General features: G+C 39.2%; 1 protein-coding gene across 1 annotated transcript in view; it reads left to right on the forward strand.

Moving 5' to 3' along the window:
• sec13 (SEC13 homolog, nuclear pore and COPII coat complex component) overlaps positions 1–27758 on the forward strand; it is a 54615-nt gene that overhangs the window by 14392 nt on the left and 12465 nt on the right. Inside the window, exons 3-6 of the mRNA XM_072280665.1 lie at positions 7308–7423; positions 11134–11285; positions 26089–26222; positions 26559–26692. Coding sequence (XP_072136766.1) covers positions 7308–7423; positions 11134–11285; positions 26089–26222; positions 26559–26692 — 536 coding nt within the window. The remainder of the gene's footprint in view (positions 1–7307; positions 7424–11133; positions 11286–26088; positions 26223–26558; positions 26693–27758) is intronic.

The following is a 27758-nucleotide window of genomic DNA, read 5'->3' on the forward strand; positions in this document are numbered from 1 at the left end:
ATCAAATCTGGTTCATTTCACAAAATCCAATCCAGAATTACTTTTCCCCTAGTGGTCTCAACCACTCAGCTTGTTTCAAAATACGTCTTTCTCAATCTATCTCCTTACTGAAATATCCCACTATCATTGTAACATTGCCCTTTTTAAAATCTTTTCTATTTCCCGTTGTAATTTATATCCCACATCCTGGCTACTGTTCGGAGGCAGTTTCTTAATTCAACCCACAAGGATTCTACATCTTCCAATCCTATGTTCTCTCTTTCTTAGGATTTGATTTCATTATTTACCAACAGAGCCACTCCACCCCCACCCCCCCACCTATCAATCTGTCCTTTTGATACAATGTGTATCCTTGGATGTTAAGCTCCCAACTATGATCTTCTTTCATGTCTGATTCAATCATGCCCACAACATCACACCTGCTAATGTCTTAATTGCACTGCAAGATCATCTACCTTATTCTGTATACTGTGTGTATTCAAATATAACACCAGTTCTGTATTCATCACCCTTTTCGATTTTACCCCGTGTTACACTTCAACTCATTCCACTGACTGCAATTTTGTCCAATCATCTGCCTGTCCTTCCTCACAGTCTCGCTACATCCTGCATCTGCTTGTATACCAACTATCCCACCCTCAGCCCTGTCTCTCCAGTTCCCACCCCCCTGCCAGGTTATTTTAAACCCTCCCTAATTGTCCAGAAAACCTGCCCGCAAGGATATTGGCCCCCTTCGGGTTCAGGTGTAACCAGTCCTTTTTGTAATGATCATGCCTTCCCTGGAAGAAATCCTAATGATCCAGAAATCTGAAATCCTGCTTCCTGCACCAGATTCTCATTCATTTGTGCTATCATCCTTTTCATGCTCTGACTAGCATGTGGCAAAGTAATCTAGAGATAACTACCTCGGAGGTCTTGCTCTTCAGTCTTTTCCATAATGCCCTAAACTCACTGTGTTGGACCTCTTCTCCCTTTCTACCTATAATGTTGGTGCCAATGTGCACCACAACCTCTGGCTGCTCACGCTCCCTCTTGAGAATCTTCTGCAGCCACTCTGAAACATGGTGAACCCTAGCACTTGGGAGGCAACGCACCATCCTAGCTTCTCTTGTGCAGCCACAGAACCTCCTGTGCATCCCTCTGAATCTCCTATCTCCTGCAGATGTAGTCATCAGGGAGACCATGAAGTACCCTGCAATCCTACATCTTACAGAAGGAGCATGCCGTGACTACCATCCTGCCTACACTTTTTAAACCCTTTCAGTTGGCTATGCTGATATAGCCCTAATTTAAAAAATTGATTGTATGAAATGGAATCATCATGTTACGTTTCTAGACTGATAATTGTACATTCTCAATTTCTTAGCCGGAGGCAGTTCCAAATTGTTGTAACTACTTCTGTAATTTTTCCCCTGATCCCCTTTGCTTCATTGAGGAATTTCTTTAGCCAGAGGGTGGTGAATCTGTGGAATTCTTTGCCACAGGCAGCTGTGGAGACCAAGTCTTAATGTATATTTAATGCAGAGGTTGATAGATTCTTGATCAGTCAGGGCATTAAGAGTTATGGGGAGGAAGGAGATTGGGGCTAAGGGAAAATTGGATCAGCCATGATGAAATGGCGGAGCAGACTTGATGGGCTGAATGGCCTAATTCTGCTCCTATATCTTATGGTCTTAAATACAGTCTTTGGTTGCCAAGTCAGTCATAAGAACTAGTCAACGGTAGTGTCATCCTGTTAACTGATACAAAATGTTTGAGTCAGTGACCAGAAACATTAGATATTGGCATTGATTAATGCTATCAAGGTCCTATTCATTACTCGTGCTTGCAAAAAGCACTTATGTCCACAGAGATGAAGTGTTTTAAGAGGTTGATGATAACACTTATCAACTGCTACCTGAGAAGCAACTTGGATCTGCTCCAATTTACCTACTGGAGCAACAGGTCCGCAGCAGATGCCATCTCATTGGCTCTTCACTCTAACCTGGAGCATTTAGACAGCAAAGATGGATACATCAGGATGCTCTTTATCGATCACAGCTTGGCATTCAGTATCATCATCCCCTCAAATCTAATCAACAGGCTTCAAGACCTTTGCCTCAATACATCCTTGCGCAATTGGATCCTCGATTTTCTCACCTGCAGACCCCAGTCAGTTCAGGTTGGCAACAACATCTCCACGATATTAGAAAACATGTCCTTTTAATAAAGTTGTTTGTGGCTGTTAAACAGAAAACACATGGAATGAAGCACCCTTTTATGACCATCTTAAGTAGGGATGTTGATTTCAGGAAAAGACCAGATTATTTTAATCCTAGTCTCTGACGCAGATGGAAATTGTCATAATATTGTCACTAAACTTGTCAGATGATCACAGGTCTAGGATTTTTCTGCTTGCAAAAATGTTTGGCCTGATGAGTTTTACAAATGCTCGTACAATCTACCCGACAAGCACTGGACACACTATTTCAAGGTAAATGAACAAAGCTAACGAGGACAGTGTCTTTTCTAGAAAGTGAGATTATTTTGCTAACACATCATTTTTATACAGGGACAGTCCTGCAGTACCATATTTTTGTTAACCAGCAGTTTTTTTAAGTGTGGTTGCCAAAAGACATTTCAGGTTAAAGGTATGATTAAGTAATTATGTTAAAAATTTTAAGACTAAATTAAGACATATTTCAGAACAAACTGATTTGTGAAAACTGGCATATAGAAATCAGTGTAGAAAAATGGCAGATCCTCCACACTGGGTTTGAGAAGGAATGGTGAGGCTATTGAGGTTATACAATTTAAATTTTCAACACTGAAGATGAATAACAGTAATACTAAGGTTAATTGAATGAAGTAGGATCAATGAGGTTAAACTACAGGTCAGCTTTACCTAATTTAAATAACATTATAGTTTAGAGGGAGCATGCACCACCCGCCTAAAAAAGTGTCGTACTTATAAAGGTCATCTATAAATGTATGTTCTTTCTAACTCATGGGTATTTCTGATAATGTGAGCAAAAATAAATAGCTGCAACTTTATCTCCAGACTGGATGGACCACTGCTTTGACTGATGATTATGGACAGCTCTGCATCACTGCCCTTCTGCGCAGTATTTTATTCCTCATTTCTAGCTAACGCAGTGTAGGTAAAATAGTTATATTCTTTGAATGTTGGCACATTCATATCATTAAGTAAATGGGAGACAGTTTTAATTAAGAGCATTTTGTGTTTATTACATGGACACAGGCAGTGATAACAGTTAGAAGTAGCTCATGAATTTAACACCTGTGTTCGTGAGGAGATTTAATTGGCTTGGAGTGATTTATTGTTAAACTATAAGAAATCCCATGACACAATTGATATGCTAGTTTCTGTTCTTGCATTTTAGTGTGATTCAAAGCTTGTGTTTTGTCTCATTATTGAGGCCAAAGAATTGAAGTAAAAGGACAAATGCTAGGAAGGGAAGAGGAGTGAATTTTGTGTCCATCTTTATGGGTGATGGGGGAATCTCGCGGAACAAGTGGAAAAACTACAGATGAATGAAAAGACAAAGAAATTAGCATTGGTGAAAAACAAGTATTGAAGAAATTAATAGGAATAAAATGCAATAAATCCACATGACCTAATGACCTGCGTCTAAGGAGTTTGAAGGAAATGGCTGTCAGTCTTCAAAATTCCATGGATTCTAGAGTATTTCCCATGGATTATGAAGTTACATATATATTCACAAAGAGAAAACAGATGTGACAAACCTGTTAACCCGTGTAGTGAAAATGTTAGAATCTGTTGTTCAGTCAGTGATATCAGGGCATTTAGAAAACAGTAGGATTGGGGGCAAAGTTAGAGGACTTGCCCTATTTGACAAATCCATTGGTGCTTTGATGTTGTAACTAGCATTTCATATAAGAGTGAATCAATGGATCTTATGTACTTGGACTTTCAGAAGGCCTTCAGTTACGTGCGACACAAAAAAAACAGAATTATAGCACATGCTATTAGAAGAAGTGTTGGTATAGATTGATGTCAGAAAACAGTAGAAATAATCTTTTATACCTAAGATGCTGTGTCTAATGGTGCATGGCTGGGATTGCTGCTGGAGCACAAGCTGTTTGCAGTCTATAGCAGTGGTTTGAGTGATGTAATATATGAAATATATTTAATTTCGTTGATCTTACTTATTGGGTGCAGTGTGGGCTATGAGAAAGATTCAGGGAGGTTTTGATAGTGAAAGACAGGATAAGAGAATGAGTGAGGGCACGGCAAATAGGTTACCCACTTTGGTGGAAAATACCAGTTTTAAGTGATGAGAGATTGTACATGAATTGCTTAAAGTTAACATGTCAGTAGAGCATCAATTTGAAATATAAATAGTATGTTGACTTTTATTTCACGAATATTCGACCACTGCAGCGGAGGCACCTTGCTTCAATTGTGTGGGTTCCTGATGATGCTGCATCTGGCCTATTCTGAAAAGATCTAGTCTCCTGACCCAGTGAAGGAAATACTTGTCATTGAGCAAAGATCAATGTGTTTTTTTTAATTTTGAATGAGATTCATCAGACTGGCTTATACTGTCTTGAGTTTAGAAGAACAAATGGCAGAGAGGGGAAGCTGCTGGGGAACTTAGCTAGGCAAAGAAGAGCATCTCGTATTCTCTCTGGGTATTCTACAAACCCCATGAAGTGAACATTGATTTTTTTTTTAACTATTGCCCCGTCTCTCGCCTTCTAGTTTCCATCACCCCCATTTTCCCATCACCCAGCTTCAACAGTTCCCCCAACTGTTTCTATCTGCCCATCACCAATACAGTATATCTTCTAAATCTCTGATACCCTTGCCCAAAGGGTTCCATCATCACCCTGTTACCTGGTTCCTTACACCTTCTTTACTTGTCAGATTCTGTATCTATCACCGCCTGTCTCCACCTCCACCCTCCCTTCTCTTACCTCACCTGTCCCCCTTTTCTCTCTCCTGATCCATCTCAGCCAATCAACCATTAAGAAAGTATGAGTATGACTATGACTATTAGACACTGTCTTCTGACTCCACGTACCGCTTCCTTACCTTGCTTCACTTCATATTCTCCCCATCTGGTTCCACCTGTTGCCTGCCAACCCCTGCCTCACCACTTCTTCTCATCTCTTCATACTCCCTACCTTGCTACTGCACGCTCAACCCTGAAGCAGAGTCTTGACCCAAAACATTAACTATCCATTGAGCTTTACAGATGCTCCTTGATGTGCCGAGTTCCTCCAGCACTTTGTTTTTGCTCCAAAATCCCAATGGTGCTTTCGAGGTTGGAGGCTGGAATGAAGAGTGCTTTCATTCACAGAGACCAGAGGATGGCAGTGTTGATTAGGGTGAACATCAGTACTGGGAGCTCCTATATGGCTTGTTATCAGTACTTCATTCTGTGTTTTTGTCAGATAGATTTCTCTGCTCATAAAACATGCTTGTGAGCTGTTGAAATTGAATAAGAGTGTAAATTTAATTTGTGGTTTACTTACTATTCAGTAAATGTTGCCTGCATTTCAAATAAAACTGCTTATTTGATTCAAATCTATGTCAAATCTTGTGAAATGCAGAGAAGGACTGGACCCTCAGTATTGTTCCTTCATTGATCATTTGACAATATAGGTATACATATCATCTGCATTATGCAGTATCAACTTTATGCTTCCATATTACGCAAGTTGCATTCTTTTCTTTCATTTGTCAAGCTTTGAAGGTTGTTAGTGGCTACTTTACAAGTTGCACTGCCTACTTCCACCTGGAATATTGATCAATTATAAATGCCCCTTAATGAAGTTCAAATTAGATTCAGAGTTGAAATTGATAAATCAAGAGGTGATGTCATCATCATGCATGTGGTAACTGATTCCATGTTTCACGGGTTTGGTCCACACTTCTTAACTATAATGGTGGATCTTTTGAAGCATTTCAGATGTGATGTTCAGCTGAAATCCCTTCCAGAAAATGCAAAAAATAAACCTTATGGGGAAAGTTTCTTCAAGTCTTTCTGAGAGCATTAGTCCTGCAACAGACAGAGAGGATGTTTCTGATGATTGGAGAGTCTAGGACCAGAGGGCACAGCCTCAGAATACAAGGGTGACCTTTAGAACGGAGATGAGGGTGAATTTCTTTAGCCAGAGGGTAGTGAATCTGTGGAATTCATTGCCACAGGTGGCTATGGAGGCCAGATCGTTGGTTATATTTAAAGTGGAGTTTATTAGGTTCATGATTAGTAAGAGCTTCAAAGGTTTCGAAGAGAAGGCAGGAGAATGGGGTTAAGAGGGGTTGAGCGTCGAGCTAATAACTCGGCCTCGTAAAAATAAGAAAGCTTGCTAAAAAAAATGCCGTCATGACGGCGTTCTGATGACTCCAATCAGAGTTAAGGGCTTTCTTCTTCTTTTCCATATATATATATATATAAAGCAGAGCTGAAATGTTTCCCTTGTCCATAAGACATAGGAGCAGAATTAGACCATCTGGCCTATCGAGTCTGCTCTGCCATGCAATCACGGCTGATCCTTCCTTTCTATCTCCTCCTCAACCCCAGTTCCCGGTCTTTGAGCTTAATACTCAGAATTATAGCTCTGGCTTTCTAGAGAGCATGTTGTATATAACAGCAACAATGAAATGGGAGAAAAGTAAGGCCACCTTCCTTTGGATTAGGAACATTAAGAATGTAAACAGGGGAGATCATGTTTGTGACAATCATATAGGATGTTATGATGTTCATTTCTTTACTGTGGCAGGGATCAGAGGGACTTAGACAAGGATCTTGGGTAACAAAGTCTGTGGCTAAAATGTGATGTGGGAGAGAGTGCAATATTTTATAAACACCGATATTCTTTTGAAGAATTGGTGACTTCTGTCAGTCTAATCTCTTTCAAGTTCGATGTATAATAACAAATGAGGCCAAAGTAATTGTATATTTGCCTGTCTGTTCCATTCTCCGTTGCTGCAGTAGTTTCTTTGCATCTAACTTCAATATTTCTGATATGGTTCTGTCATTTCAAAGCATTTTGGTCAATTAATATGATTAGAGCATAGCCGAAGGTCATTTGGCCCATCCTGACCACTTTTTGTAACAGTTAGTCCCACCAGCCCTATAAACTCTTCTCATTAAATGCTTCTAATAGCTAGAATTAGTAGTTAGAATAATAGAATTAGTAATGTAGCTGTTGTGTTTTAACTACTAACTGAGTAAAGAGAAATTAATTGTTTTGCTCCAGCAACTGAATTAATTTGAGTAATTGCCATGTGCTGTGTGGATTTGATAAAAGCTTTCTCCACCATTCTCATGCAGCACGATGCACAGATGGATTACTACGGTACTCGTCTTGCAACCTGCTCCTCTGATCGATCTGTAAAGATATTTGATGTTAAGAATGGAGGTCAAATCCTTGTTGCTGACCTGAGAGGGTAAGTGAAACATATTGGTAAGAAACGCAAACAACAGGAATTCTGCAGATGCTGGAAATTCAAGCAACACACATCAAAGTTGCTGGTGAATGCAGCAGGCCAGGCAGCATCTCTAGGAAGAGGTGCAGTCGACGTTGCAGGCCGAGACCCTTCATCCTGACGCGGCCTGCTGCGTTCACCAGCAACTTTGATGTGTGTTGCATATTGGTAAGAGGCATGTTTCCCTTCATACTAATGTGTGAAATGCTGAAAATTTCCAATTTTCGGTTTAGTATTAAAAAAGAAAAATGAGTGTTGCTTGGTTTAGTTTCCCTGGTCAGAAGAAAAAATAAAATATTCTTGCAATTCTTTCTTCTTATCTCTGTAAGTCCTGCACAAGACTTTCCTCCATCAAAAACTAAATGACCACAGTCAGATTTCCAGATAGCAACCATTACTTGTTCCACAAAAGACATGATATTGAGCCAGACTAGCATGCATCCCTCCAGGAATACCTGCATTAGCTCACTTCTGCTTAAATGTCAGGAGGAGCAATATAGCATAAACCAACAAGCCAATGGTTGTAATTGCCATTTGGATCTTGCTGTGTCAGCATTATTCCAAAATGAGCATCTTGCTGATCAGAAAACTTCTGAAAATCCAGATATACAATATCTGCTGGATCTCCCTTATCCACCCTGGTAGATACATCCTCAAAAAACAAATTTGTTAATGTAATTTCAATTTATAATACTAGGCATGTTAATATTTTCTTTTTCCCATACAATTTAGAGGCAGGAGTTGACCACTTGGCCCCTCAAACCTGCTGTGCATTTAATAAGCTCATGGCTGATCTGATTCTAACTTCAACTCCTCTTTTCATTCACTCCTGATAACCCTTCCTGTTGTTAACAAGAATCTGCCTCACATAGTCTTAAAAATATTCAAGAGCTCTGCAGCTACTTCCTGAGTTCCAAAGACCCAGATTTCTAATTCTTAAAAAGGTGACCTGTTATTTTTAAACAAATCTCGACAAATGTACTTGATGAGAACATTTTTTTTCCATTGGAGAGATCCCACGTGCTGACTTTTCAGCCTTTGGTGTGTGATTGTTACCTTTCCCGATTAAGGGTAGTGTGGTGGTGGAGTGGTATGTATAATGCTATTACAGTGCAAGATATAAGAGTGGGTTTCAGCTCCCACCACTGTGTGCTTGTGCTTTCTCCCCTTGACTGTGTGGCTTTCTTCTGGGTTTTTCAGTTTCCTCCCAGATCTACAGGTTAGAGTTAGTAAGTTGTGGGCATGCTACGTTGGTGCCAGAAGCATGACGACGCTTGTGGGCTGCTCTCCACAATCCTCACTGATTTAATTTGATGCAAATGACGCATTTCACTGTTCCAATGTACATGTGACAAATAAATCTAATCTACCTAATCTAATCTTTCTCCATGGCTGTAAGGGGCTGTAAGGTACTGTCTGGTACCCACTCAGAGCTTCCCCACCCTCTCATTTCCACCAGGAACTCTTCATTAAACCTGAGCTGAGTGTTTTCTTAAGACTTAAGATTGTTCAATGTCATTTCCAGTACACGAGTCTAAAGGAGAACAAAAGAGTTGTTACTCTGGATCCGATGCAGCATGTTAAAATTACATAATAAAATAGAGAACACAATAATAGGAAAACAGTAAAATAAATACATACAATACTGTAGCTTATATATACATACATGGATTGTATGTACATAAAGTGACACTGGGTACAGGATTGTCTGTACATAAAGTGACTGACAGGAAATGGTAAAGTAGTGGTGGTGGGGGTGTAGTGGGGTGACTTAGTGGGTGGAGGTGTTTGATCAGCCTTACTGCTTGGGGAAAGTAACCGTTTTTGAGTCTGCTGGTCCTGCCGTGGATGCTAAGTAGCCTTCTTCCTAATGGGAGTGGGACAAGTAGTCCATGGGCAGGGTGGGTTGGACCCTTCATGATGTTGCTGTCCTCTTTCCCGCACCTTTTGTATATGTGTCCTGGCGTGTAGGCTGGTGCCGGTAATGTGCTGAGCCATTTTGATTATCCATTGTAAAAGCTTCCTGCCCATCACAGTGCAGTTTCTGTACCATGGAGTGATGCAGCATGTTATGATGCTTTCTACTGCGTATCTGTAGAAGATCTTGTGTGTTGATGTGCGTAGTGCAGCTCTCTTCAGGCTCCTCTGAAAGAAGAGGCATTAGTGTGCTTTCTTGGTTGTGTAGGATATGTTCTATGACCATACAAGGTTGTGTGAGCTGTGCACTTCCAGAAGTTTGAAACTGCTCGCAGTTTCCACTGCTGTGCCGCTGATGTAGAGAGGGGTGTGAGTTGTGCGAGTTCTCCTGAAGTCGATAACTATCTCCTTTGTCTTGCTGATACTGAACGAGAGGTTATTTGCCTGGTGCCAGGCCTTGCCAGCTAAGTACTGTATAGCTGGATGCTGCTTTACTTAGATACATATATATTGCGGATACTGTGCACAGCTGCAGGGACTGGAGGGGGATGGTTGGATTTAAATTATTTTGAAGTCAGAAATTTACTTTCCAGGTATAATTGCACAGTGGTTGACTTACTTGACTAGCGTCCAGGTTTCTGTCATCTGGGGAATCTAATCCAAATAAGTTATCAATCTATAATAATTAAGTAATCTAATATTTAGGGAAAAATCTGCTCTCAGTAATGATGACTATGAAATGACACAATTCTCATTTTTAAAAAAGACCTGCCTGTTTTGTCAGTGTCCTTCAGGAAAGCAAAAACGTGATTCTTACCTGGTCAGGCTTATAAGTGGCTTCTGGTCAAGATGGTTCCAAGATTGTGGCTTAAGCTTAGCTGTTTTTTAAGCATGTAGGTTGGTTTGGGATCAGAAGGGGAGCTGGGGGTCAGGTTAGGGTTTATGGACCGTGATATGAGTTTGAGGTCAGATTAAGATTTAGGGACAAGATATGGAGGAGTTAGAGATTAGGCCTTCACTCCACATTTGAAGTTCAAGGATATGGATGGGTGATGAAGGACATCCAAAGTTCAGTCCTGTGCTTCAAGTTCAAACACCGGCAATGTGGATATCAGACTGTCTGAAGTCGGTGGGCCCTGGGATCAGATGTCTTGAGTGAGCAGGAGACATGCGGGTTGGTGAGTCAACATTCCAGGAGTTCGGGGTCCCATCATCAGCTAGTCTGAGGTCAATCAGAAGTATGGAAGTCAAAGCCTGATGGCCAAAGCTCGGAGACTAGATGCCTGGAGGTCTGTCCTTGGGTTGGAGGACTGTTTGTGTGTGTGGGTGTGTGGAAAGAGGCTTGCCTTGCTGCTGTTGTTTTGTTGCTTGTTGTGCTCTACTTTCTTTTGTTCTCTTGTTCTCTTTTTTTTCTGCCAAGCATTGTGGGCATGCTATGTTAGTGGCAGAATGTGTGGTAACACTTGTGGACTGCCCCCAGCATATCCCTAGGTGTGTTGGCTGTTAACATAAATGATGCATTTCACTGTGTTTCGATGTACATGTAATAAATCTGAATCTGAATCAATTCCAACAACACAGGATTACAGCAATTTGCAAAGCCTCCCTTTCCTGGGAAGGATCCTGAGTGTCCAACAAGAATGCTGCTTTCCAGATTTGTATCCTTGTAATGTACATGGTGAACTTTTGCATGAAACAGTTATGTACAAAGAAAATTGTTGATGACATACTTAAATGAGTAAATCCTTGTTCAGCCATGAAGGTCCTGTGTGGCAGGTGGCATGGGCACATCCAATGTACGGAAACATCTTGGCATCTTGTTCCTACGACCGGAAGATCATCATCTGGAAAGAGGAGAATGGGACTTGGGACAAGATGTATGAATACACAGGCCATGATTCTTCAGGTATGGATTCTCCTTGCTAGTCACATTTTAGTATTGTGTTGTTCTTTTACAGAAATGTTTTCTGCTTCTCTTTTTTGTTCTGATTTGAGTGTCGATTGAATCTCTATCTGTCAAAGGGGGAGGTTCTCTTCAGGTACAAATATCTATTCGGGCAGATTTTTTGAAAAAAAAATTAAGCTGTCTTCAGTCAAACTGTTCCGATTTTCCACACACAGTTGCTGAAATGTTAATATTAATTGGAAGTACTGCTGGGTCGTATATATTCCTTACTCTGGTCAGCGTGAGACTGCTGAGTATATGAGAGTTTTTGCCGCATTTACAAGTTGACTCCAACTTGTCAGGTTTGTTTTACAAGGACATTTATAACTAGAGGAGAGAGAAAACATAACATGGCCTCATGGCTGGTTTTGAATTTGGATCTAACATAATGATCCGTATGTGAAACAATATTGTCTCATTTTCTCCCTAGTTCTCCCTATTATTTTAATGTTATGGATAATCAAGACGGAAGCTGAACAAATAGAAGAAATTATGGAAGTATCTTATGGTTTTAAATGCTTTTGTTGGATTCCAGTTAATCTTTTCCCTGGGTGAGAAATTCTATTTTCTCACTTTCTTCCCAAATCAATGTCAGTTATGTTCCTCTAGGCACTGTCCAAGGGCTTGATACCTGTTCAAAATTATAGTGCCCAGAATTGTATGCAGTACTCCAGTTGAAGCTTAAACAGTGATATAACTATCTAACCATGTAACAATTACAGCACGGAAACAGGCCATCTTGGCCCTTCTAGTCTGTGCCGAACTCTTACTCCCACCTAGCCTCACCGACCAGCACTCAGCCCATAACCCTCCATTCCTTTCCTGTCCATATAGCTATCCAATTTAACTTTAAATGACAACATCGAATCTGCCTCAACCAATTCTGCTGGAAGCTCGTTCCATGCAGCTACCACTCTCTGAGTAAAGAAGTTCCCCCTCATGTTACCCCTAAAATTTTGCCCTTTAACTCTCAACTCATGTCCTCTTATTTGAATCTCCCCCACTCTCAATGGAAAAAGCCTATCCATGTCAACTCTATCTATCCCCCTCATAATTTTAAATACCTCTATCAAGTCCCCCCTCAACCTTCTACACTCCAAAGAATAAAGACCCAACTTGTTCAACCTTTCTCTGTAACTTAGGAGATGAAACCCAGTTAACATTCTGGTAAATCTTCTCTGTACTCTCTCAATTTTGTTGACATCTTTCTTATAATTCGGTGATATGTAAGGGTTTAGCTTAATTTTTTAATCTCCTTATCAATTTGCTGTACCATCATCAAGGATATAACCCTTTGCTCTTGCACCTTTCTCATTATACTAGTTAAATTATACTCCTCCTCCATATTGTTTCTTCCAGAATGCACAACTAGCAATTAGCACACTTTCTATGCTTCTTTTCATTTCATCAATTTGCCTAGACTTCTGAATTCATAATTTAATTCATTGTCTCTACATTATGCACATTTTTAAACAATTCTTCATCCTACTTGAAGTAGAAAGAGAAGAATTAGTCTGGATAGTGTTCCATGGGCACCTGCTGCATATTTCCCTCCAACTAGAAATACATCTGATCATTGTAACCCTCAGCTTTCTATTTGCTGGTCAAGTACATATCTAAATTATCATTTCTTTAAAGGCAGTAGCTTCTACTTTCTGAATCTGTGTTAAGTGATAATTTTGGGTAGCACAGTTAGTGCAACACTATTACACTACCAGCAGCCTAGGTTCAATTCAGCTGTTTGTAAGGAGTTTGTACGTTCCTCCCGTGTGAAGGGCATGTTACTGAGCTGTATCTCTAAATGAAAATAAATACAAAGCAAAATAAAATGCTGAGCTGTATCTCTAAATGAAAATAAATACAAAGCAAAATAAAATGCCTTTTTGGATATCAAATTTTGTACTGCCAGTTGCACTTCCTTCATCAACACTCATATTTCATCATACAGCAAAGTCAGTGTATTTGAATACTTCTTTTCTCCAATATTTGATTTTGTTCTTGACAATATCTCTATTGATAGGGATTATAGAATTAATGTGGTCCACGATAACAAAGTAGATCTCTTTCTCCTCTTTTGAAGTGGAATGTATATTAAGAATGTAAATAGGAACAAGTATTGGCCCGTTGACTCATCGTGCTTCCTCTGCTACTTAGTGAGTCATGGCTGATGCATTAGCTCAATGCCACTTACCTGCACTCACCACATATCCCTTGTTTGGAACCTGTGGTTTGTACTGTTTTCTTATCCCAGTAAGATGGAAAGCCTGTGGTCTGTGCTTTTGTTTTCCCCATGTTTGCTTTCCATAGCAATCTAGAACACATCTGCACCAAAATACATTAGATTCGATTATGGCTTTACTTAGCATTCATTTCTATTTTCATATCCAAAATCTTTTTATTCATCTTCAGTGACATGATGAGGTTAAAGTACTCATTTGATAACTCTGTTTTTATCTGTCTCCATTTTGATTTGCTCCTAATTAGCAGCACATTTTATTAACTACTTTACTTTTGGTTACTAAAGTATTTTTGAAAGTCCTACTCATCTTTCCTGTCCTCATCCTTTATAAATTTCCTTTTGGTTTTCAATGATTTTCTGCAGAAATAGTTCAGTGGTTCCATTTAATATCAGTGAACATATACAATATACAACCTGAAGTTCTTGTTCTACACATGTATCCACGAAAACAGAAGAGTGCCCCAAACAGTGAAAAATGTTAGAACCCCAAAGTCCCCCCTACTCTGCCCTCCCATGCACAAGCAGCAGCAAAGTAACAACCCTCCCCCCTCCTACTTACTTCAGCAAAAAAAGCATCAGCACCCTCCACCCACCAAGCAAGCAACTTCAAAGCCCCCAAGAAAGACCGTGATATGCAGTACAACAAAAACTAGTCATTCACCCAACAATTCAACATACCAAAGGCTCTACCTCTCCCTAATAAAGGGACAGAGAGGTATCATCCTTTCATAGCAAGAGGAGAAACCAACAGAGACATATAAATCACTGATTATGGTGTTAAGGTCTGTCGTGTCACTTTTTTCTGAGTTTTTCAACTCGAGAATCAGAAACAAACTCTCCCCCACCCAACGGGAGAAGGGGAGAGAGCACGGGATTCATTGAGTACAGAGCCCCGGACAACTGATCTACTGTTCTTGATGTCCCCCCTTCTCCTGCAATGTTTCAGTTGGCGGCACTGGCGTAGAATTGGCTCGTCTCCAGGGCTGCAAAAGAACCCCGAAGGCACGTTCGTCTCACACTTGTCTTCTAGGCCACAGCCTTAGGGTATTGAGAAACAGCTGATCGGTGAGCCCCGGGAGCGGGTCCAATTGCTGCAAAGAACCGAGGTTTGAGTGTAGCTCTACGCCAGGATCTTTGACAGAATATCGTTCACCTTGAAAAGGAGAAAGAGACATTAAAGGTAGAAATTAAGCTGTTTCCATAGATGAGCTCAAAGAAGTCGCTATCAAGTGCCATCCTGGCTCCGCCCAGAAATATGGACCTGCAGTCATAAATCTGTTTTGTTTATTTTATGTTAATATTTGCTTTATCACCATCTAGGTCGCTTTAGCTTTCAGTACCTCATCTAAAGAGAACATGCTTGGATCACCCATATATTCTACCCACTTTGAAGTCCTGTCATAGTCCATGTTTTCCTGTACTTCTGTTCAGGAATTATTACTTCATATTCATGTGTGTGTGTGTGTATGTGTGTTCATTCAATATCTAGTGCTGAGTCCTTTAATGGATAATCAGAATTGGGAGATTTATTCTGCTTCTGGTTAATCTGATTTACGCTCAGTGGCCACTTCATTAGGTACACCTGGTCATTTATACAAATATCTAACCAGCCAATCATGTCCAGCAACTCAATGAGTAAAAGCATGCAGAATGGTCAAGAGGTTCCGTTGTTGTTCAGACCAAGCAACAGAATGAGGAAAAATGTGATCTAAGTTGAAAGTAACTCAAATAACCACACATTTTAACAATGGTGTGCAGGACCTTGAAATTTATGGCTACAGCAGCAGAAGACCATGAACATACACTTAATGACCACTTTATTAGGTACAGGAGGTATTTAATAAAGTGGCCACAATGTATGTGATGCCAATATTGTTCAAAACAATGAATGATTATTGACCTGAAACACTGACTGCTCTTGCTTCCTGTTTCCATAGATGCAGTTTGATCTGATTTACATTTCCAACACTTTTTCTTTGTTTATTTCATTACTACATTAGCACACAAATTCCAAAATCAATGTAATCATAAACAGAAGAAATTCTGCAGATGAAGGAACTCCAAAACAATACACACAAAATGCTGGAGGAACTCAGCAGGTCAGGCAGCATTAACGTAAATGAATAAACTGTGGACATTTCAGGCTGAAGCCCTTCTTCAGGGCTGGAAAGGAAGCGGGGAAGATGCCAGAACAAAAAGGTGAGGGGAGGGTAAGGGGACTAGATAGAAGGTGATAGGTGAAGCCTGGTGGGTGGGAAAGGTAAAGGAATGGAGAAGAAGGAATCAGATAGGAGAGGAGAGTAGACCATAGAAAGGGAAGGAGGAAGAGTCCCAGAGAAAATGATAGGCAGGTGAGAAGAGGTAAGAGGCCAGAGTGGAGAATAGAAAAGAGAAAATGCAGGGAACAATTTTTACCAGAAGGAGAAATCGATGTTCATGCCATCAGGTTGAAGGCCACCCTGATGGAATATGAGAACTTGCTCTTCCACCCTTGGAGTGGCCTCATCGTGGCACACCTGGAGGCCATGGACCGACATGCTCGAACAAGAATGGGAATAGGAATTAAGGTAGTTGACCACCAGGAAATTCCGCTTTTGACAGGTGGAGCTGAGTTGCTCGACAAAGCAGGCCCACAATTTGCGATGGGTCTCACCAGTGTAGAGGAGGTCCTGTCGGGAGCACTGGGTGCAGTAGACGACAGCAACAGATTCACAGGTGAACTGTTGCCACACCTGAAAGGACTATTTGGGGCCCTGAATGAAGATGAAGGAGGAGGTGAATGGGCTGGTGCAGGTGTGACCAATGTAATCAGTTCTGGCTCCTCCACCATCTAATTGCTGTCCTTTCTAGTTCTTTTAGTTCTGTTTTTGTCTGTCCTCCTGTGACCCTGTGCTACGTCGGTGAATTGGCATCCTACTGTTACTCCCTGGCAAATTACTTGAATCATTCCCCACAGTAATAATTTAACTTCTCTGTGAGAATTTTTGCCCAGTCCTGTTCAATGAAACCTGCTTTGTTTGTACATGTAACTCCTGTACAATTAGTTCAAATGCTCCAGGAATTCAAAGCCCTCCATCTGATTACTTTCCCATCTAGAACATAGAGAAATTTAGCAATTTAAGGTCTTCATCTGATTTTTTTTAAACTGGCACTGAAATACCACATAAAGGACCCAAACACTTGTCTGTTATTAGTTCCAACATGAACATGGCTGTCAACTTTCTTCCTGGATTCATTCAGTGATGTACACTGCAACATACACTCAGTGGTTACTTTATTATGTACAAATGTACACCTTAATGCAAATATCTAATCAGTCAATCATGTGCCAGCAACTTAATGCATAAAAGCACACAGACATGGTCAAGAGCTTCAATTATCATTCATACCAAACATCAGAATAGTGAAGAAATGTGATGCAAGTGACTTTGAACGTGCAATGATTGTTGGTACTAGACAGGGTGGTTTGGTACTAGATGGAGCAGTTTGAGTATCTCAGAAACTGCTGATCTCCTGGGGTTTTCACACACAACAGTCTCTAGATTTTACGGAGAATGGTGTGAAAAACAAAAGAAAAAATCCACTGAGTGACAGTTCTATGAGTGAAAATGCCTTATTAATGAGAAAGGACAGAAGGGAATGGGCCAGACTAGTTCAAGCTGACAGAAAGGCGAACTCAGCTAACCAAACATTACAACGATGGTATGCAGAAGAGTATCTGAAAACTCAACACGTCGAAGTGGATGGACTACAGCAGAAGACAATGAACATACACTCAGTGCCCACTTTATTAGGTACAGGAGGTACCAAATGAAGTGCCCACTGAGAGTATTTGTAATAAATAGCAGTACACATTTGAGCAGTAGGAAGGCTGAAAATGTGTTTTACAATCTTATAAACAATAAATTGAAATGAAGAGTAAGATAACTGATAATTTAGTGTTCTCCAGGCAAGTTTACCATCATGGCTGATATGGAAAAATGTGAGCATTTGGGAAGTCAGTGGGATGTATAGAGATGGATTTGCCAGCTGCTCTGAGGCTGTAAGCATCTTCTGGTTGGGAGCGGGGCATTTCCACATGCATTCTTTGCTCACAGCCCCTCCCTTTCTGAGCCTCATCAGTCAGGACTGGGTCAAACTGAGCAGAGGTGGGAGTGCTTAGCAGAATCCCTCACTCACCCATTGGCTGCTCTTCCCATGCCTGCTTGCTATCCTGTTTGTGATCCCTTCTGACACACTTTTTCATTTCCAACATATAAACAGTTCTGGTAATGAACAGCCTTCATGAGGGAGCCCTGCCATAACCTGGGGACTGTCTGTATTGAGAACAGAGAATTAAGAACATCAAAAATAATAGCAAAGTGCAGACCCATCGGCCCATGATGTTGTGCTGGCCTTTTAGCCTAAGATCCATCTATGTCGTCCCATCCACAAAGCCGGCAATTTTTCTATCATCCGGGTTCCTATCTAAGAGTCTCTTAGATGTTCCTAATGTATCTGCCTTTACCACCACCCCTGCAACGCAGTTTCAAGATCAATTCAAAGAGAGATGGGTAATTAAGAGTTACTGGGTTGACTTGAAGGTGAGATGCTAATACTCAAATAGTGAAGAAACCAGGTTCCACTCTGTGTCCACAGTTTACTAAGAGTAAGATTTATCATATTATTTTTTGTTTTAAATTCACAAGCAACAAAATAGCGATGGTGCTTTTCCAAATCATTCTGTGCCAGCAGGAAAGCTGTTCTGACCTGTGAAAGTTAAAATAACTTGGGTCACACTATTCTAGTATAAATTATCCTGAGGGACTCATTTATCCAGGCTGTGGCACAGCATGGTTATACAAAATACGTACCAAAGATGATTGAAGATATTGAACACTATGATTTTGGAAGCAGATAATAATACAACCTCTGGAATGTTTCAGAGCAGCAAAAAAATTAGGATCCAGTAAGCATATTACTTTTGGAGAATATCCTTTCCTGTCCATTTTAATCCGTGTACAACCTATTCTCACTCTTCCTCCCAAAAAATTATCCAAAAATCTCTAATCCATTTCTGCACTTCAAATAACAGGTCTACCACAGTGACTTAACTTAAGGCACAATTAGTTTTCTAGTTTCCATTTTTTCCTTTTTTTTTTCCCTAACTCATTTTCAACATCTGCCCTTGGCATTTAAACCATTCAACCTAGTAAGTAATCAATTGACCACATGTGGAAGCTTCTAATCTACTATAAGTCATTGATCCAAAATGATAAAAGATGTTTTGAATACTTTGGTTGATCTATTGGTCTGGATTTTCTCAGTGCTGAAAGTGGAACTCTGTAATTGACAGCAACTTGGCATTTTTGCAAAATCCTGAAATTGTTGTTGGTGTTTCAACTCCTCCACAGATTGTGCTGTTTGCAATCTCCTCCAATTGAACTGAGGGAAATTTCCTGAACTGGCATGATTTCAAACCATAAACAAACTAGTCCCATTGTAAATTGTCATGAAAATCTTGCATTTCGTTGACAGAGGTTTTCATGAAATTTTGGGAATATTATAGGCTGTATTTAACAATCTGGCTCTGGAAAAAAAAATCCAATTTCATGTGTGTGCTTTGCCAAATTTTTCACTTGGAAATATACAAGTTATCACTTTGATCTTAATTATTTACATATATGCCAACATTTCAATAGCACTCGATGTTTCAAACCAAGTCCCTTCACTGTCAAGACAACTTTAAAAAGCCAGGGACAGCACCTAAGAGCATTCTAAGAGGCTTCAAGAAAACCTCCATTCTCAATGGTGGTGGAACCAGCACAAGAATGCTGAACACCAGACTGAAATAACTGTTTGGAACTTTTCAACTCAGAACGTCGACTGTTTATTCCTCTCTGTAGATGCTACCTGACCTGCTGAATTCCTCCAAAAATTTGTGTGTGTTGCTCTGTATTTTCAGTATCTGCAGAATCTCCTGTGTTAATTAACACTGTAATGACAGAAAATTAATTGAAGCTTGGTGTATTTTTTTTCCCTGCTGGTCATCCAGCTTAATAATATCCACTAGAAATCACATTGAACTGATCTCACAATCACAGAAATTAATGGCATAGAAAGAGGCTGTATTGGGTGAATCACGAAGAGCGATTGCCAAGGGTTCCAAGGCAATATCAAATAGTAAAGGGCTTAAAGGACAGCCCTGTTTAGTACCTCGAAAAAGCTTAAAAAAATGGGATCTCTGATTATTAGTAAGTACAGAAGCCAAAGGTATATGATATATTAATTTAATCCAAGATATAAATTTTGGGCTAACATTACATTTCTCAAGGATGTTAAATAAATATTCCCATTCAACTCTATCAAATGCCTTCTCGGCATCAAGTGAAACAACACATTCTGGAGTTTTAGATGAAGAAGTATATACAATGTTCATCAACCTCCTAACATTAAAATACGAAGAATGATTTTTAATAAATCCTGTCTGGTCATCAGAAACAATTTGTGGCAATACATTTTCCAATCTAATTGCTAATATTTTGGAAAAATTTTGGAGTCCATATTTAAAAAGGCTATAAGTCTATATGATGCATATTCAGTGGGGTCTTTATCTTTTTTAGGAATTAAAGAAATAGATGCTTCATAAAAAGATTGTGGTAATTTACCTACAAATAAGACCTCCTTAAAAATTCTACATAACCAAGGAGAAAGTAGACTTGAAAAAGATTTAGAAAATTCTACTGTATACCCATCTAGGCTGGGTGCTTTACCAGAATTCATCAAAGAAATTTTTTCTTTATTGCTTCTTCCGTAATAGGTGCATCTAGTGTTAAACATTCATTAAGTGGTAATTTCGGAATATTCAATTTTCTTAAACATTCATGTATTATGGTAGAATCATCAAGAAATTCTGATTGGTATAAAGAGGTATAGAATTCTTGAAAAGATTTATTGATTTTATCGTGATCAACTGTCAAAGTACCGTCCTGTTTACAAACTTTAATAATCTGACATTTAGCCGAAGCAGCTTTCAATTGGTTGGCCAGTAATTTACCCGATTTATCACTATGTATATAAAATTGACTCTTAGATTTATGTTATTGATTTTCAATTGGGGATGTTAATAACAAACTGTGTTGCATTTGAAGTTCAACTCTTTTTGTAAAGCTCCAAATTAGGAGCAACGGAATATTTTTTTTATCAATTTCTTTAATCTTATCAACCAATATACATATTTCATTATTAATTCCTTTTTTCAATCCAGCAGGATGTGAAATAATTTGCCTATGGATATATGCTTTAAAAATGTCCCATAATATCCCACTAGAAATTTCTTACGTGAAATTAGTTGAGAAGAAAAAGGCAATCTGTTTTTTAATAAAGTTAACAAAATCTAAGTCCTGAAGCAGAATAGAATTGAACCACCATTGTCTAGCGCTGAAAGTTATATCAGTCAATTTGATTGATAGTTTCAGGGGCGCATGATCGGAGACGGCAACTACATCATACTCACAGGCTGTAACAGTTGAAACTAATTGAGAGTCAACGAAAAAGTCAATTCGGGAGTAATTATGATGTAGATGAGAAAAGAATGAGAACTCTTTATCGTTAGGATGTAAAAACCTCCAAACTTCTAAAATTCTGGCGTCAACTAAAAAGGAATTGATAAAAATAGCGGATTTGTTTGGAAGTACCTGACTGGATGCAGATCTGTCCATCGAGGGATTCAGGCAACAGTTAAAATCTCCGCCCATTATCAACGTATATTCATTTAAATTAGGAAGAGATGCAAATGAATGCTTAAAGAATTCAGGATAATCGGTATTTGGTGAATAGATATTAACCATAACAACTTTTTGGTTATAAAGTAAACCAGTAATTAACAGAAATCTATCATTTAGGTCTGAAGTTGTTTCATAGTGAACAAATGAAATCGAGGAATCTATATAAATAGAAACGCCTTTCACCTTAGACTGTGAATTAGAGTGAAATTGTTATTCTTTCCAAAACTAAAAAAAAAACTGGTTATCCTCCTTCCTTACATGAGTCTGCTGGGCAAAGATAATCTGAGCATTCAATCTATGAAAAACTTTAAAAATCTTCTTCCGTTTAATCCGATGATTCAAACCATTTGTATTTCATGAAACAAAGTTAATAATATTATCCACTGTACTTGAATAAACCATATGATATGCAAAGGGTTAACCTTACTGCATAGGAAACTCATGAATCAGGAAGAGGAAAAAAGGTTTAAAGAGGAACCAGAAGTTACGACAATTCAGACATATTTGTAGTTTTGGATCAGCCCAGATAGAGAAAATCAAACTAAAAATAACCCCACCCCCACCCAAAATAAAGCCCGATATCTGGCCAATAGACAGCTATCTAGACATTTCCGTACCCCCATCTCTCTTGAAGGCTAGTTTCCAATGAAAAAGGAATTCAAAACACCACCCACAGTCAAAACATTGAGAAGAGAATGCCATAACAAGCAACAAACAAATGTTAAAAAAAAAACAGCCGTTTGCAAACCATTTTGAAAGGGAAGATCTTGGAAAGTGAAACAAAATACAATCTTATTAATATTTCAAGAAAAAAATCAATCACCAAATCAGATTCTTAATTATTTTAAAAAGCAATTAAATAATAGAATAAAGTATTAAAGGAAGAAAAAGGAAAAGGAACTTTAACATAAAAGGATGATAAATATCCATACTCCAAAACAAAGTATGAGCATTATCAAACCAAGGGCAAAATTCTTCAGACTTTAAAAGTCCAAATCTATGAACTGGTTATTGACTTATAAACAAATGAATACAGACATGAAAAAAAGGTAAATTTATTCGACAGCTGAAATCAAACGTTGATCCTCAAGGAGTTAATGAGTTTCGTCCATGGATTTAAACCATTTACGTGATTTATCAGGCAGAACAACCCTTAGGCGAGCTGGAAATAGCAGAACTGTTTAGAACTTTCTTTAATAGAACTTGGACTTAACCAGTTTATAAGTCAAATGAATATAAACATGAAGAAACAGCAAATTTATTAGACATCTGAGCTCAGATTTTGGTCCTCAAGAAATTGATGTGCTTCGTCCACGGATTTAAACCATTTACGTGATTTATCAGGCAGAACAACCCTTTGGCGAGCTGGAAATAGCAGAACTGGTTGGAAATTTCTTTGATATAACTCGGATATCACCTGTTTAAAAAGCGATCTTTCTTGCATTACCTCAGGACTGTAGTTTTCAACCAGACGAAACTTGAGATCTCCATGCACAATAACCCCTTTCGGATGAGAAAACAAATCAAATGCTGTTTAGTATGCACAGAATGAAATCGGAGTATCACAGGTCGGGATTTCAACTCCTTAGGGGTGTTTAACTCTTAAAGACCGATGAGTGTGATCGAGTATGGGGGGGGGGGAAGAAAAAACATTGGTCCATTAAAAATTGAGAAAAGAATTTAGTAAGGTCACCGCTCTGAACGTCTTCACTGAGTCCTATTATTCGCAAATTCTGTCTACGACTACGATTCTCCAAGTCAATAGTCTTAACTTTATACTGTTCCAGTGTTCGAGTGGTCAAAGTTAATTTCTTTTCCAATAGATCGAGCCTACGATCTCTCTGTTTCCCAGCTTCAACGAGTTTGGAAATTTGTTGTTATTGTTTTTCACTCTCCCGCTTAAGTATTGCCAATCTACCTTTGATCTCCTTTAACAATACTTCCAAGGTAGCAAATCTTTTATTGAATTTATCATCCAAGAGCTTTGAGATATCCTCCAAAGTAAGTTGAGACTGTTTAGGCTGTTCAAAAACACCTTCTTTCTTTCCATTTCCATTACCGGTTTCCTTGCCTTCAGCTAATGCCTTTTTTCCTCTGGTAGTCATTTCCATCGATTAATAGTCAAAATTCAAACATATATAAGTGTTATAAACACTTTGATGTAGATAGTAAAAAGGTGGTAAAAAGATTGAAAAATGAATGGAGCAAACCCAAAATGCGACCTACTCCATCTAGCGCTCCAAGAGAGATCAAATTTCTTTGTTCTAAGGAAATAAAGAAGTTCTCAGCACAAAGATTACTAGGCTCTTTGTAAAGACTATATGCAAAACACATTACCTCATGCACAAAATGGCACCATCTTAAAAGTGCGCATAGGACTGTAATTGGAAGCATTTTTCCACACCAAGATAATAGAGATCTAGAATTCTTTCTCTATAAATATTTAGATGTTGGAGTAATTAACTCATTAAGAAAGAAGTCCATTTTTTAAATTAAGGATTTCAAAGAATGTGGGTTTGAAGAAGGGGTACAGATCAGCATACTATAGCTGAATGGTGGAACAGGCTTATAAAGCTGATTAACCTTCTGCACCTGCATTCCAATGAATATTAAAGTGGCTTCTTGTTCCTAAAAACAGGCTAAAAATGTAATGCCTTTTAATTTTATCAAACTGCATTGAAGGATTTCTCATGATATCTGTTTCTGAAATCGACTCCATACTCAAAGTGAACTCTGAAATGATTTTTATGAGTAGACTCCAAAGGCATCCCAAGTGTTGTTGACTTTCAAATCCACCCTCTATATTCAGTATCAGATGAATGGCTGAGCAATCACATGAAATGTATATCCATTCATCTTTTAATTGGGAGCAAAAGAAGTTTAGACTCAGATGAGCAATATCTTAGCGTGGATTTTTTTGAATGTTGTGACCCTGAAGAGGAGAATATTTTCCTTGAGCCATTGACTGTAATTTTACCAGTCCATAAAGCCACACCTGGGAAAATACTACCAATGTAAACAGCATTCACTGTCTCATCATCTTTGGAATCCAGATTTTTGGCCTTTGTTTGGACCAAAGCTATGGTGAGGTTTGAGCCAAGTTGTCCTAATGAAACTTGAACTGATCATCTACAAACAGGTTATTAGTAAGTGCATTTTAATGGTACTGTTGATGACAAATTACATCATTTAGCTGATAATTCACTGTAGCTAGATTTAATTTGTCCTCTTCTTGACAGGCTTCTGTGATAGTGGGAATCTTAGGCCTATACTGAGTGGAATCATCCACTTGGCTCTTGTAGCTGAACACAGTTATTTCAGCTTTGGCTTTTGCATTTATAAGACCATGAAACATAGGAGCAGAATTTTGCCCATCGAGTCTGCTCCGCCATTCAATCATGGCTGATCCTTTTTACTCCATTTCATTTTCGTGCTAGCTCTACCACCATTGAGAATGTAGATATTCTAGGAGGTTTCAAGAATGCTCTTAGATGCTCTCTCTGGCTTTTTAAGATTGTTTTGATGTCCTCTTGCCAGCCATAGCCAGTGTACAGAAATGCAGAGAAAGTTTGCAGATGAGCAAAGTATAGAGTGATCTCGGTGTTTCTGAGTACAAGCTGTAGATTGTTATGTGGTAAGAGGATCGGAGATCATAAATAAGGAAATATTGTTACAATTGTTGGTGAGGCCACACCTGGATACTGTGCACTGTTTTAGCCCTCTTATTTAATAAAAAATATACAATATGGAGGCACCTGTTTCAATAAGATCATCCCCTGGTCTGTCAAGCACCAAAGAATATACACTCAGTTGCCACTTCATTAGGTAGCTCCTGTACCTAATAAAGTGACCACTGAGTGTATTTTTGTGGTCTTCTGCTACAGTAACCCATCCATTTCAACGTTCGACGTGTTGTGCATTCAGAGATGCTCTTGTGTACACTACGTGGTTATTTGAGTTAATATCACCTTCCTGTCAGCTTGAACCAGTCTGGCCAATCTCTTCTGACCTCTCATTAACAAGGTGCTTTTCACCCACAGAACTCTTGTTCGCTGGATGGTTTCTCTTCGCATCATTCTTTGTAAACTCTGGGACTGCTGTGCATGAAAATTCCAGGGGATCAGCAGTTTGTAAGATTCTCAAACCGCACCATCTGACACCCAACAATCATTCCACGGTCAAAGTCACTTAAAGAGTACTTTTGCTCCCCATTCTGATGCTTGGTCTTAACAACAACTGAACCTCTTGATCATGTCTGCATGCTTTTATGCATTGAGTTGCTGCCACATGATTGATTAATTAGATATTTGCATTAAGGTGCACAGGTGTACCTAATAAAGTGGCAACTGAGTGTATATTATTTGGTGTTTACAAGAACGAGGAGTTAGCTTATTGAAGCATAAAAGCTCTTAACTGGTTGTGGTCGGGTGGATGTTGGGCTGTTTCTTCAAATGGAAAAAACTCCAGTGCCAGGACATGAAAGAGCTCCACCTCTGAAAAGTGAAGTCTGTAGGAATTTCTTGCAGAGAGTGGCAAATCTCTAATTCTCTACCCTCGAAGGTTCTGGAGGTTTGGTCACCAGGCATATTAAAATAGAAGATAGACACATTTTTGAAAGATTAAGGAAATGAGGATTGTGGGGAATGAATAGAAGAGGAGATGAAACATGGGGCAGAGCAGCCAGGATTATATTGAATGCAGGGCATACTGTTTTCTTATGTATCACCCAGAACCAACTGTGGTTTGTTTCTTTTTGCAGTCAACTCCTTATGCTGGGCACCGCACGAGTTTGGGTTGATTCTTGCATGCGGTAGCTCAGATGGTGCAATCTCAGTGCTTTCGTACACGGGCGATGGTCAGTGGGAAATGAAGAAAATCAGCAATGCGCACACGGTAAGAAACTATACCTCTTGTTTTTATTTGATTGACTGATGCAGAGGTCAATATTGCAGTGATTGATTAACTCAAGCCAAAACCACAGGAGTGTACAGTATGATTTCTCTATCACAATGAAATACACAATTTGAGTCATATTTGTGAGTCTAAGTTATTTGCAGTATTCATGTATTCTGATGTGATTTATGGAATTAACAACTTTTCTCCATTCAGGCCAGGTTAAATGGTGTAACAATTCAGATCATTATTCTGCATATCTTTTTGTTTCTGAGCCCTGATGAGTGATAGGAATCATGATTTTTGCATTCACTCTTTGCTTTTCTTCCCTTACAGATTGGTTGCAATGCTGTCAGTTGGGCTCCTGCAGTTTTACCGGGGAGTCTTATAGACCAGCCCTCTGGACAGAAACCAAACTACATCAAGAGATTTGTGTCAGGAGGCTGTGACAACCTGGTCAAAATTTGGAAGTAAGTTTTTTTTTGTGTGAATTTTGCGAACTCAGAAATAACTTCTTTCTGGACAGTTAGGTGTAACTTTACACAATGAAGAATTTAATCTTTGAGAGATGCGTTGGGGCAAAAAGGAAAGGGAGAAGAATGTGTTCAAAGTGTATATAGATGAAGTGCCAGCATCGGACAATTAAGAATTAAAAACAAACAACAAGATTAGGGATGGTGGGCTCCTCAATTTTGTTCTCCGAGGCCTGGAAAACATAATCTAACTTGGCACACGAGGGAGATGAGCCTCAGAACTTCTGATTCTTGGGGTGCAGTGCAGCAACACTCACATGCTAAAACAAGCAGGAAAAGTGTGTAAGTTTTCAAAACCTGTAGTTTATCATTTGCTATATAGTGACCAAGACCTAAGAAGTGTTTTTATATAAGATTTGATGCTCTGAGAGCACCATCTCACTGGTTCATTTGTCACCTACTTCTCCTGTTAAAGAACCATACAGAATAGGGATTGCCCCTTTGGCCAAGCTTGCCTGCGTGTTGAACAGGATGCCTGTCTACGATAACCTATTTGACTATGTTAGGCCCATATCCCTCTCCTCCTTTCCCATCACATACTTGTCCAAATGTCTTTTAGATGTTGTAATTGTATCTGCCTCTACCATCTCCACAGCAGCTTGTTCCAGGTAACCATGGTCCTCTGTGTAAAAACAAAAAATACTTGCTCATGAGATTTTCTTAAATGGCTCTCCTCTCATCTTAAACCTTTACCCTCTAGCTGAGACTCTCCTTCCCCTGGGAAAATGACCGTCTGTCCTATTTCTGCTTTCATAGTTTTATAAGTCACACTTATGTAGCTTCCTACAGTCTGGTGAAAATAAACCCATGTTATCTAATTTCATAACAGTAACCAAGGCTCCCTAAATTTAGCATCTGCTGGGAATCACTGACTCTTATAATCTCACTTTTAAGTACCTCCCACTTACCAGAAAAATTTGGTAAAACCTTAGGAGGCAGTGATCATATTATAGAATTCAGTCTGCAGTTTGAGAGGGAGAAGCTAAGGTCAGATGTATCACTA

This window comes from Mobula birostris, chromosome 16 (assembly GCF_030028105.1).
Source record: "Mobula birostris isolate sMobBir1 chromosome 16, sMobBir1.hap1, whole genome shotgun sequence".
Classification (NCBI taxonomy): domain Eukaryota; kingdom Metazoa; phylum Chordata; class Chondrichthyes; order Myliobatiformes; family Myliobatidae; genus Mobula; species Mobula birostris.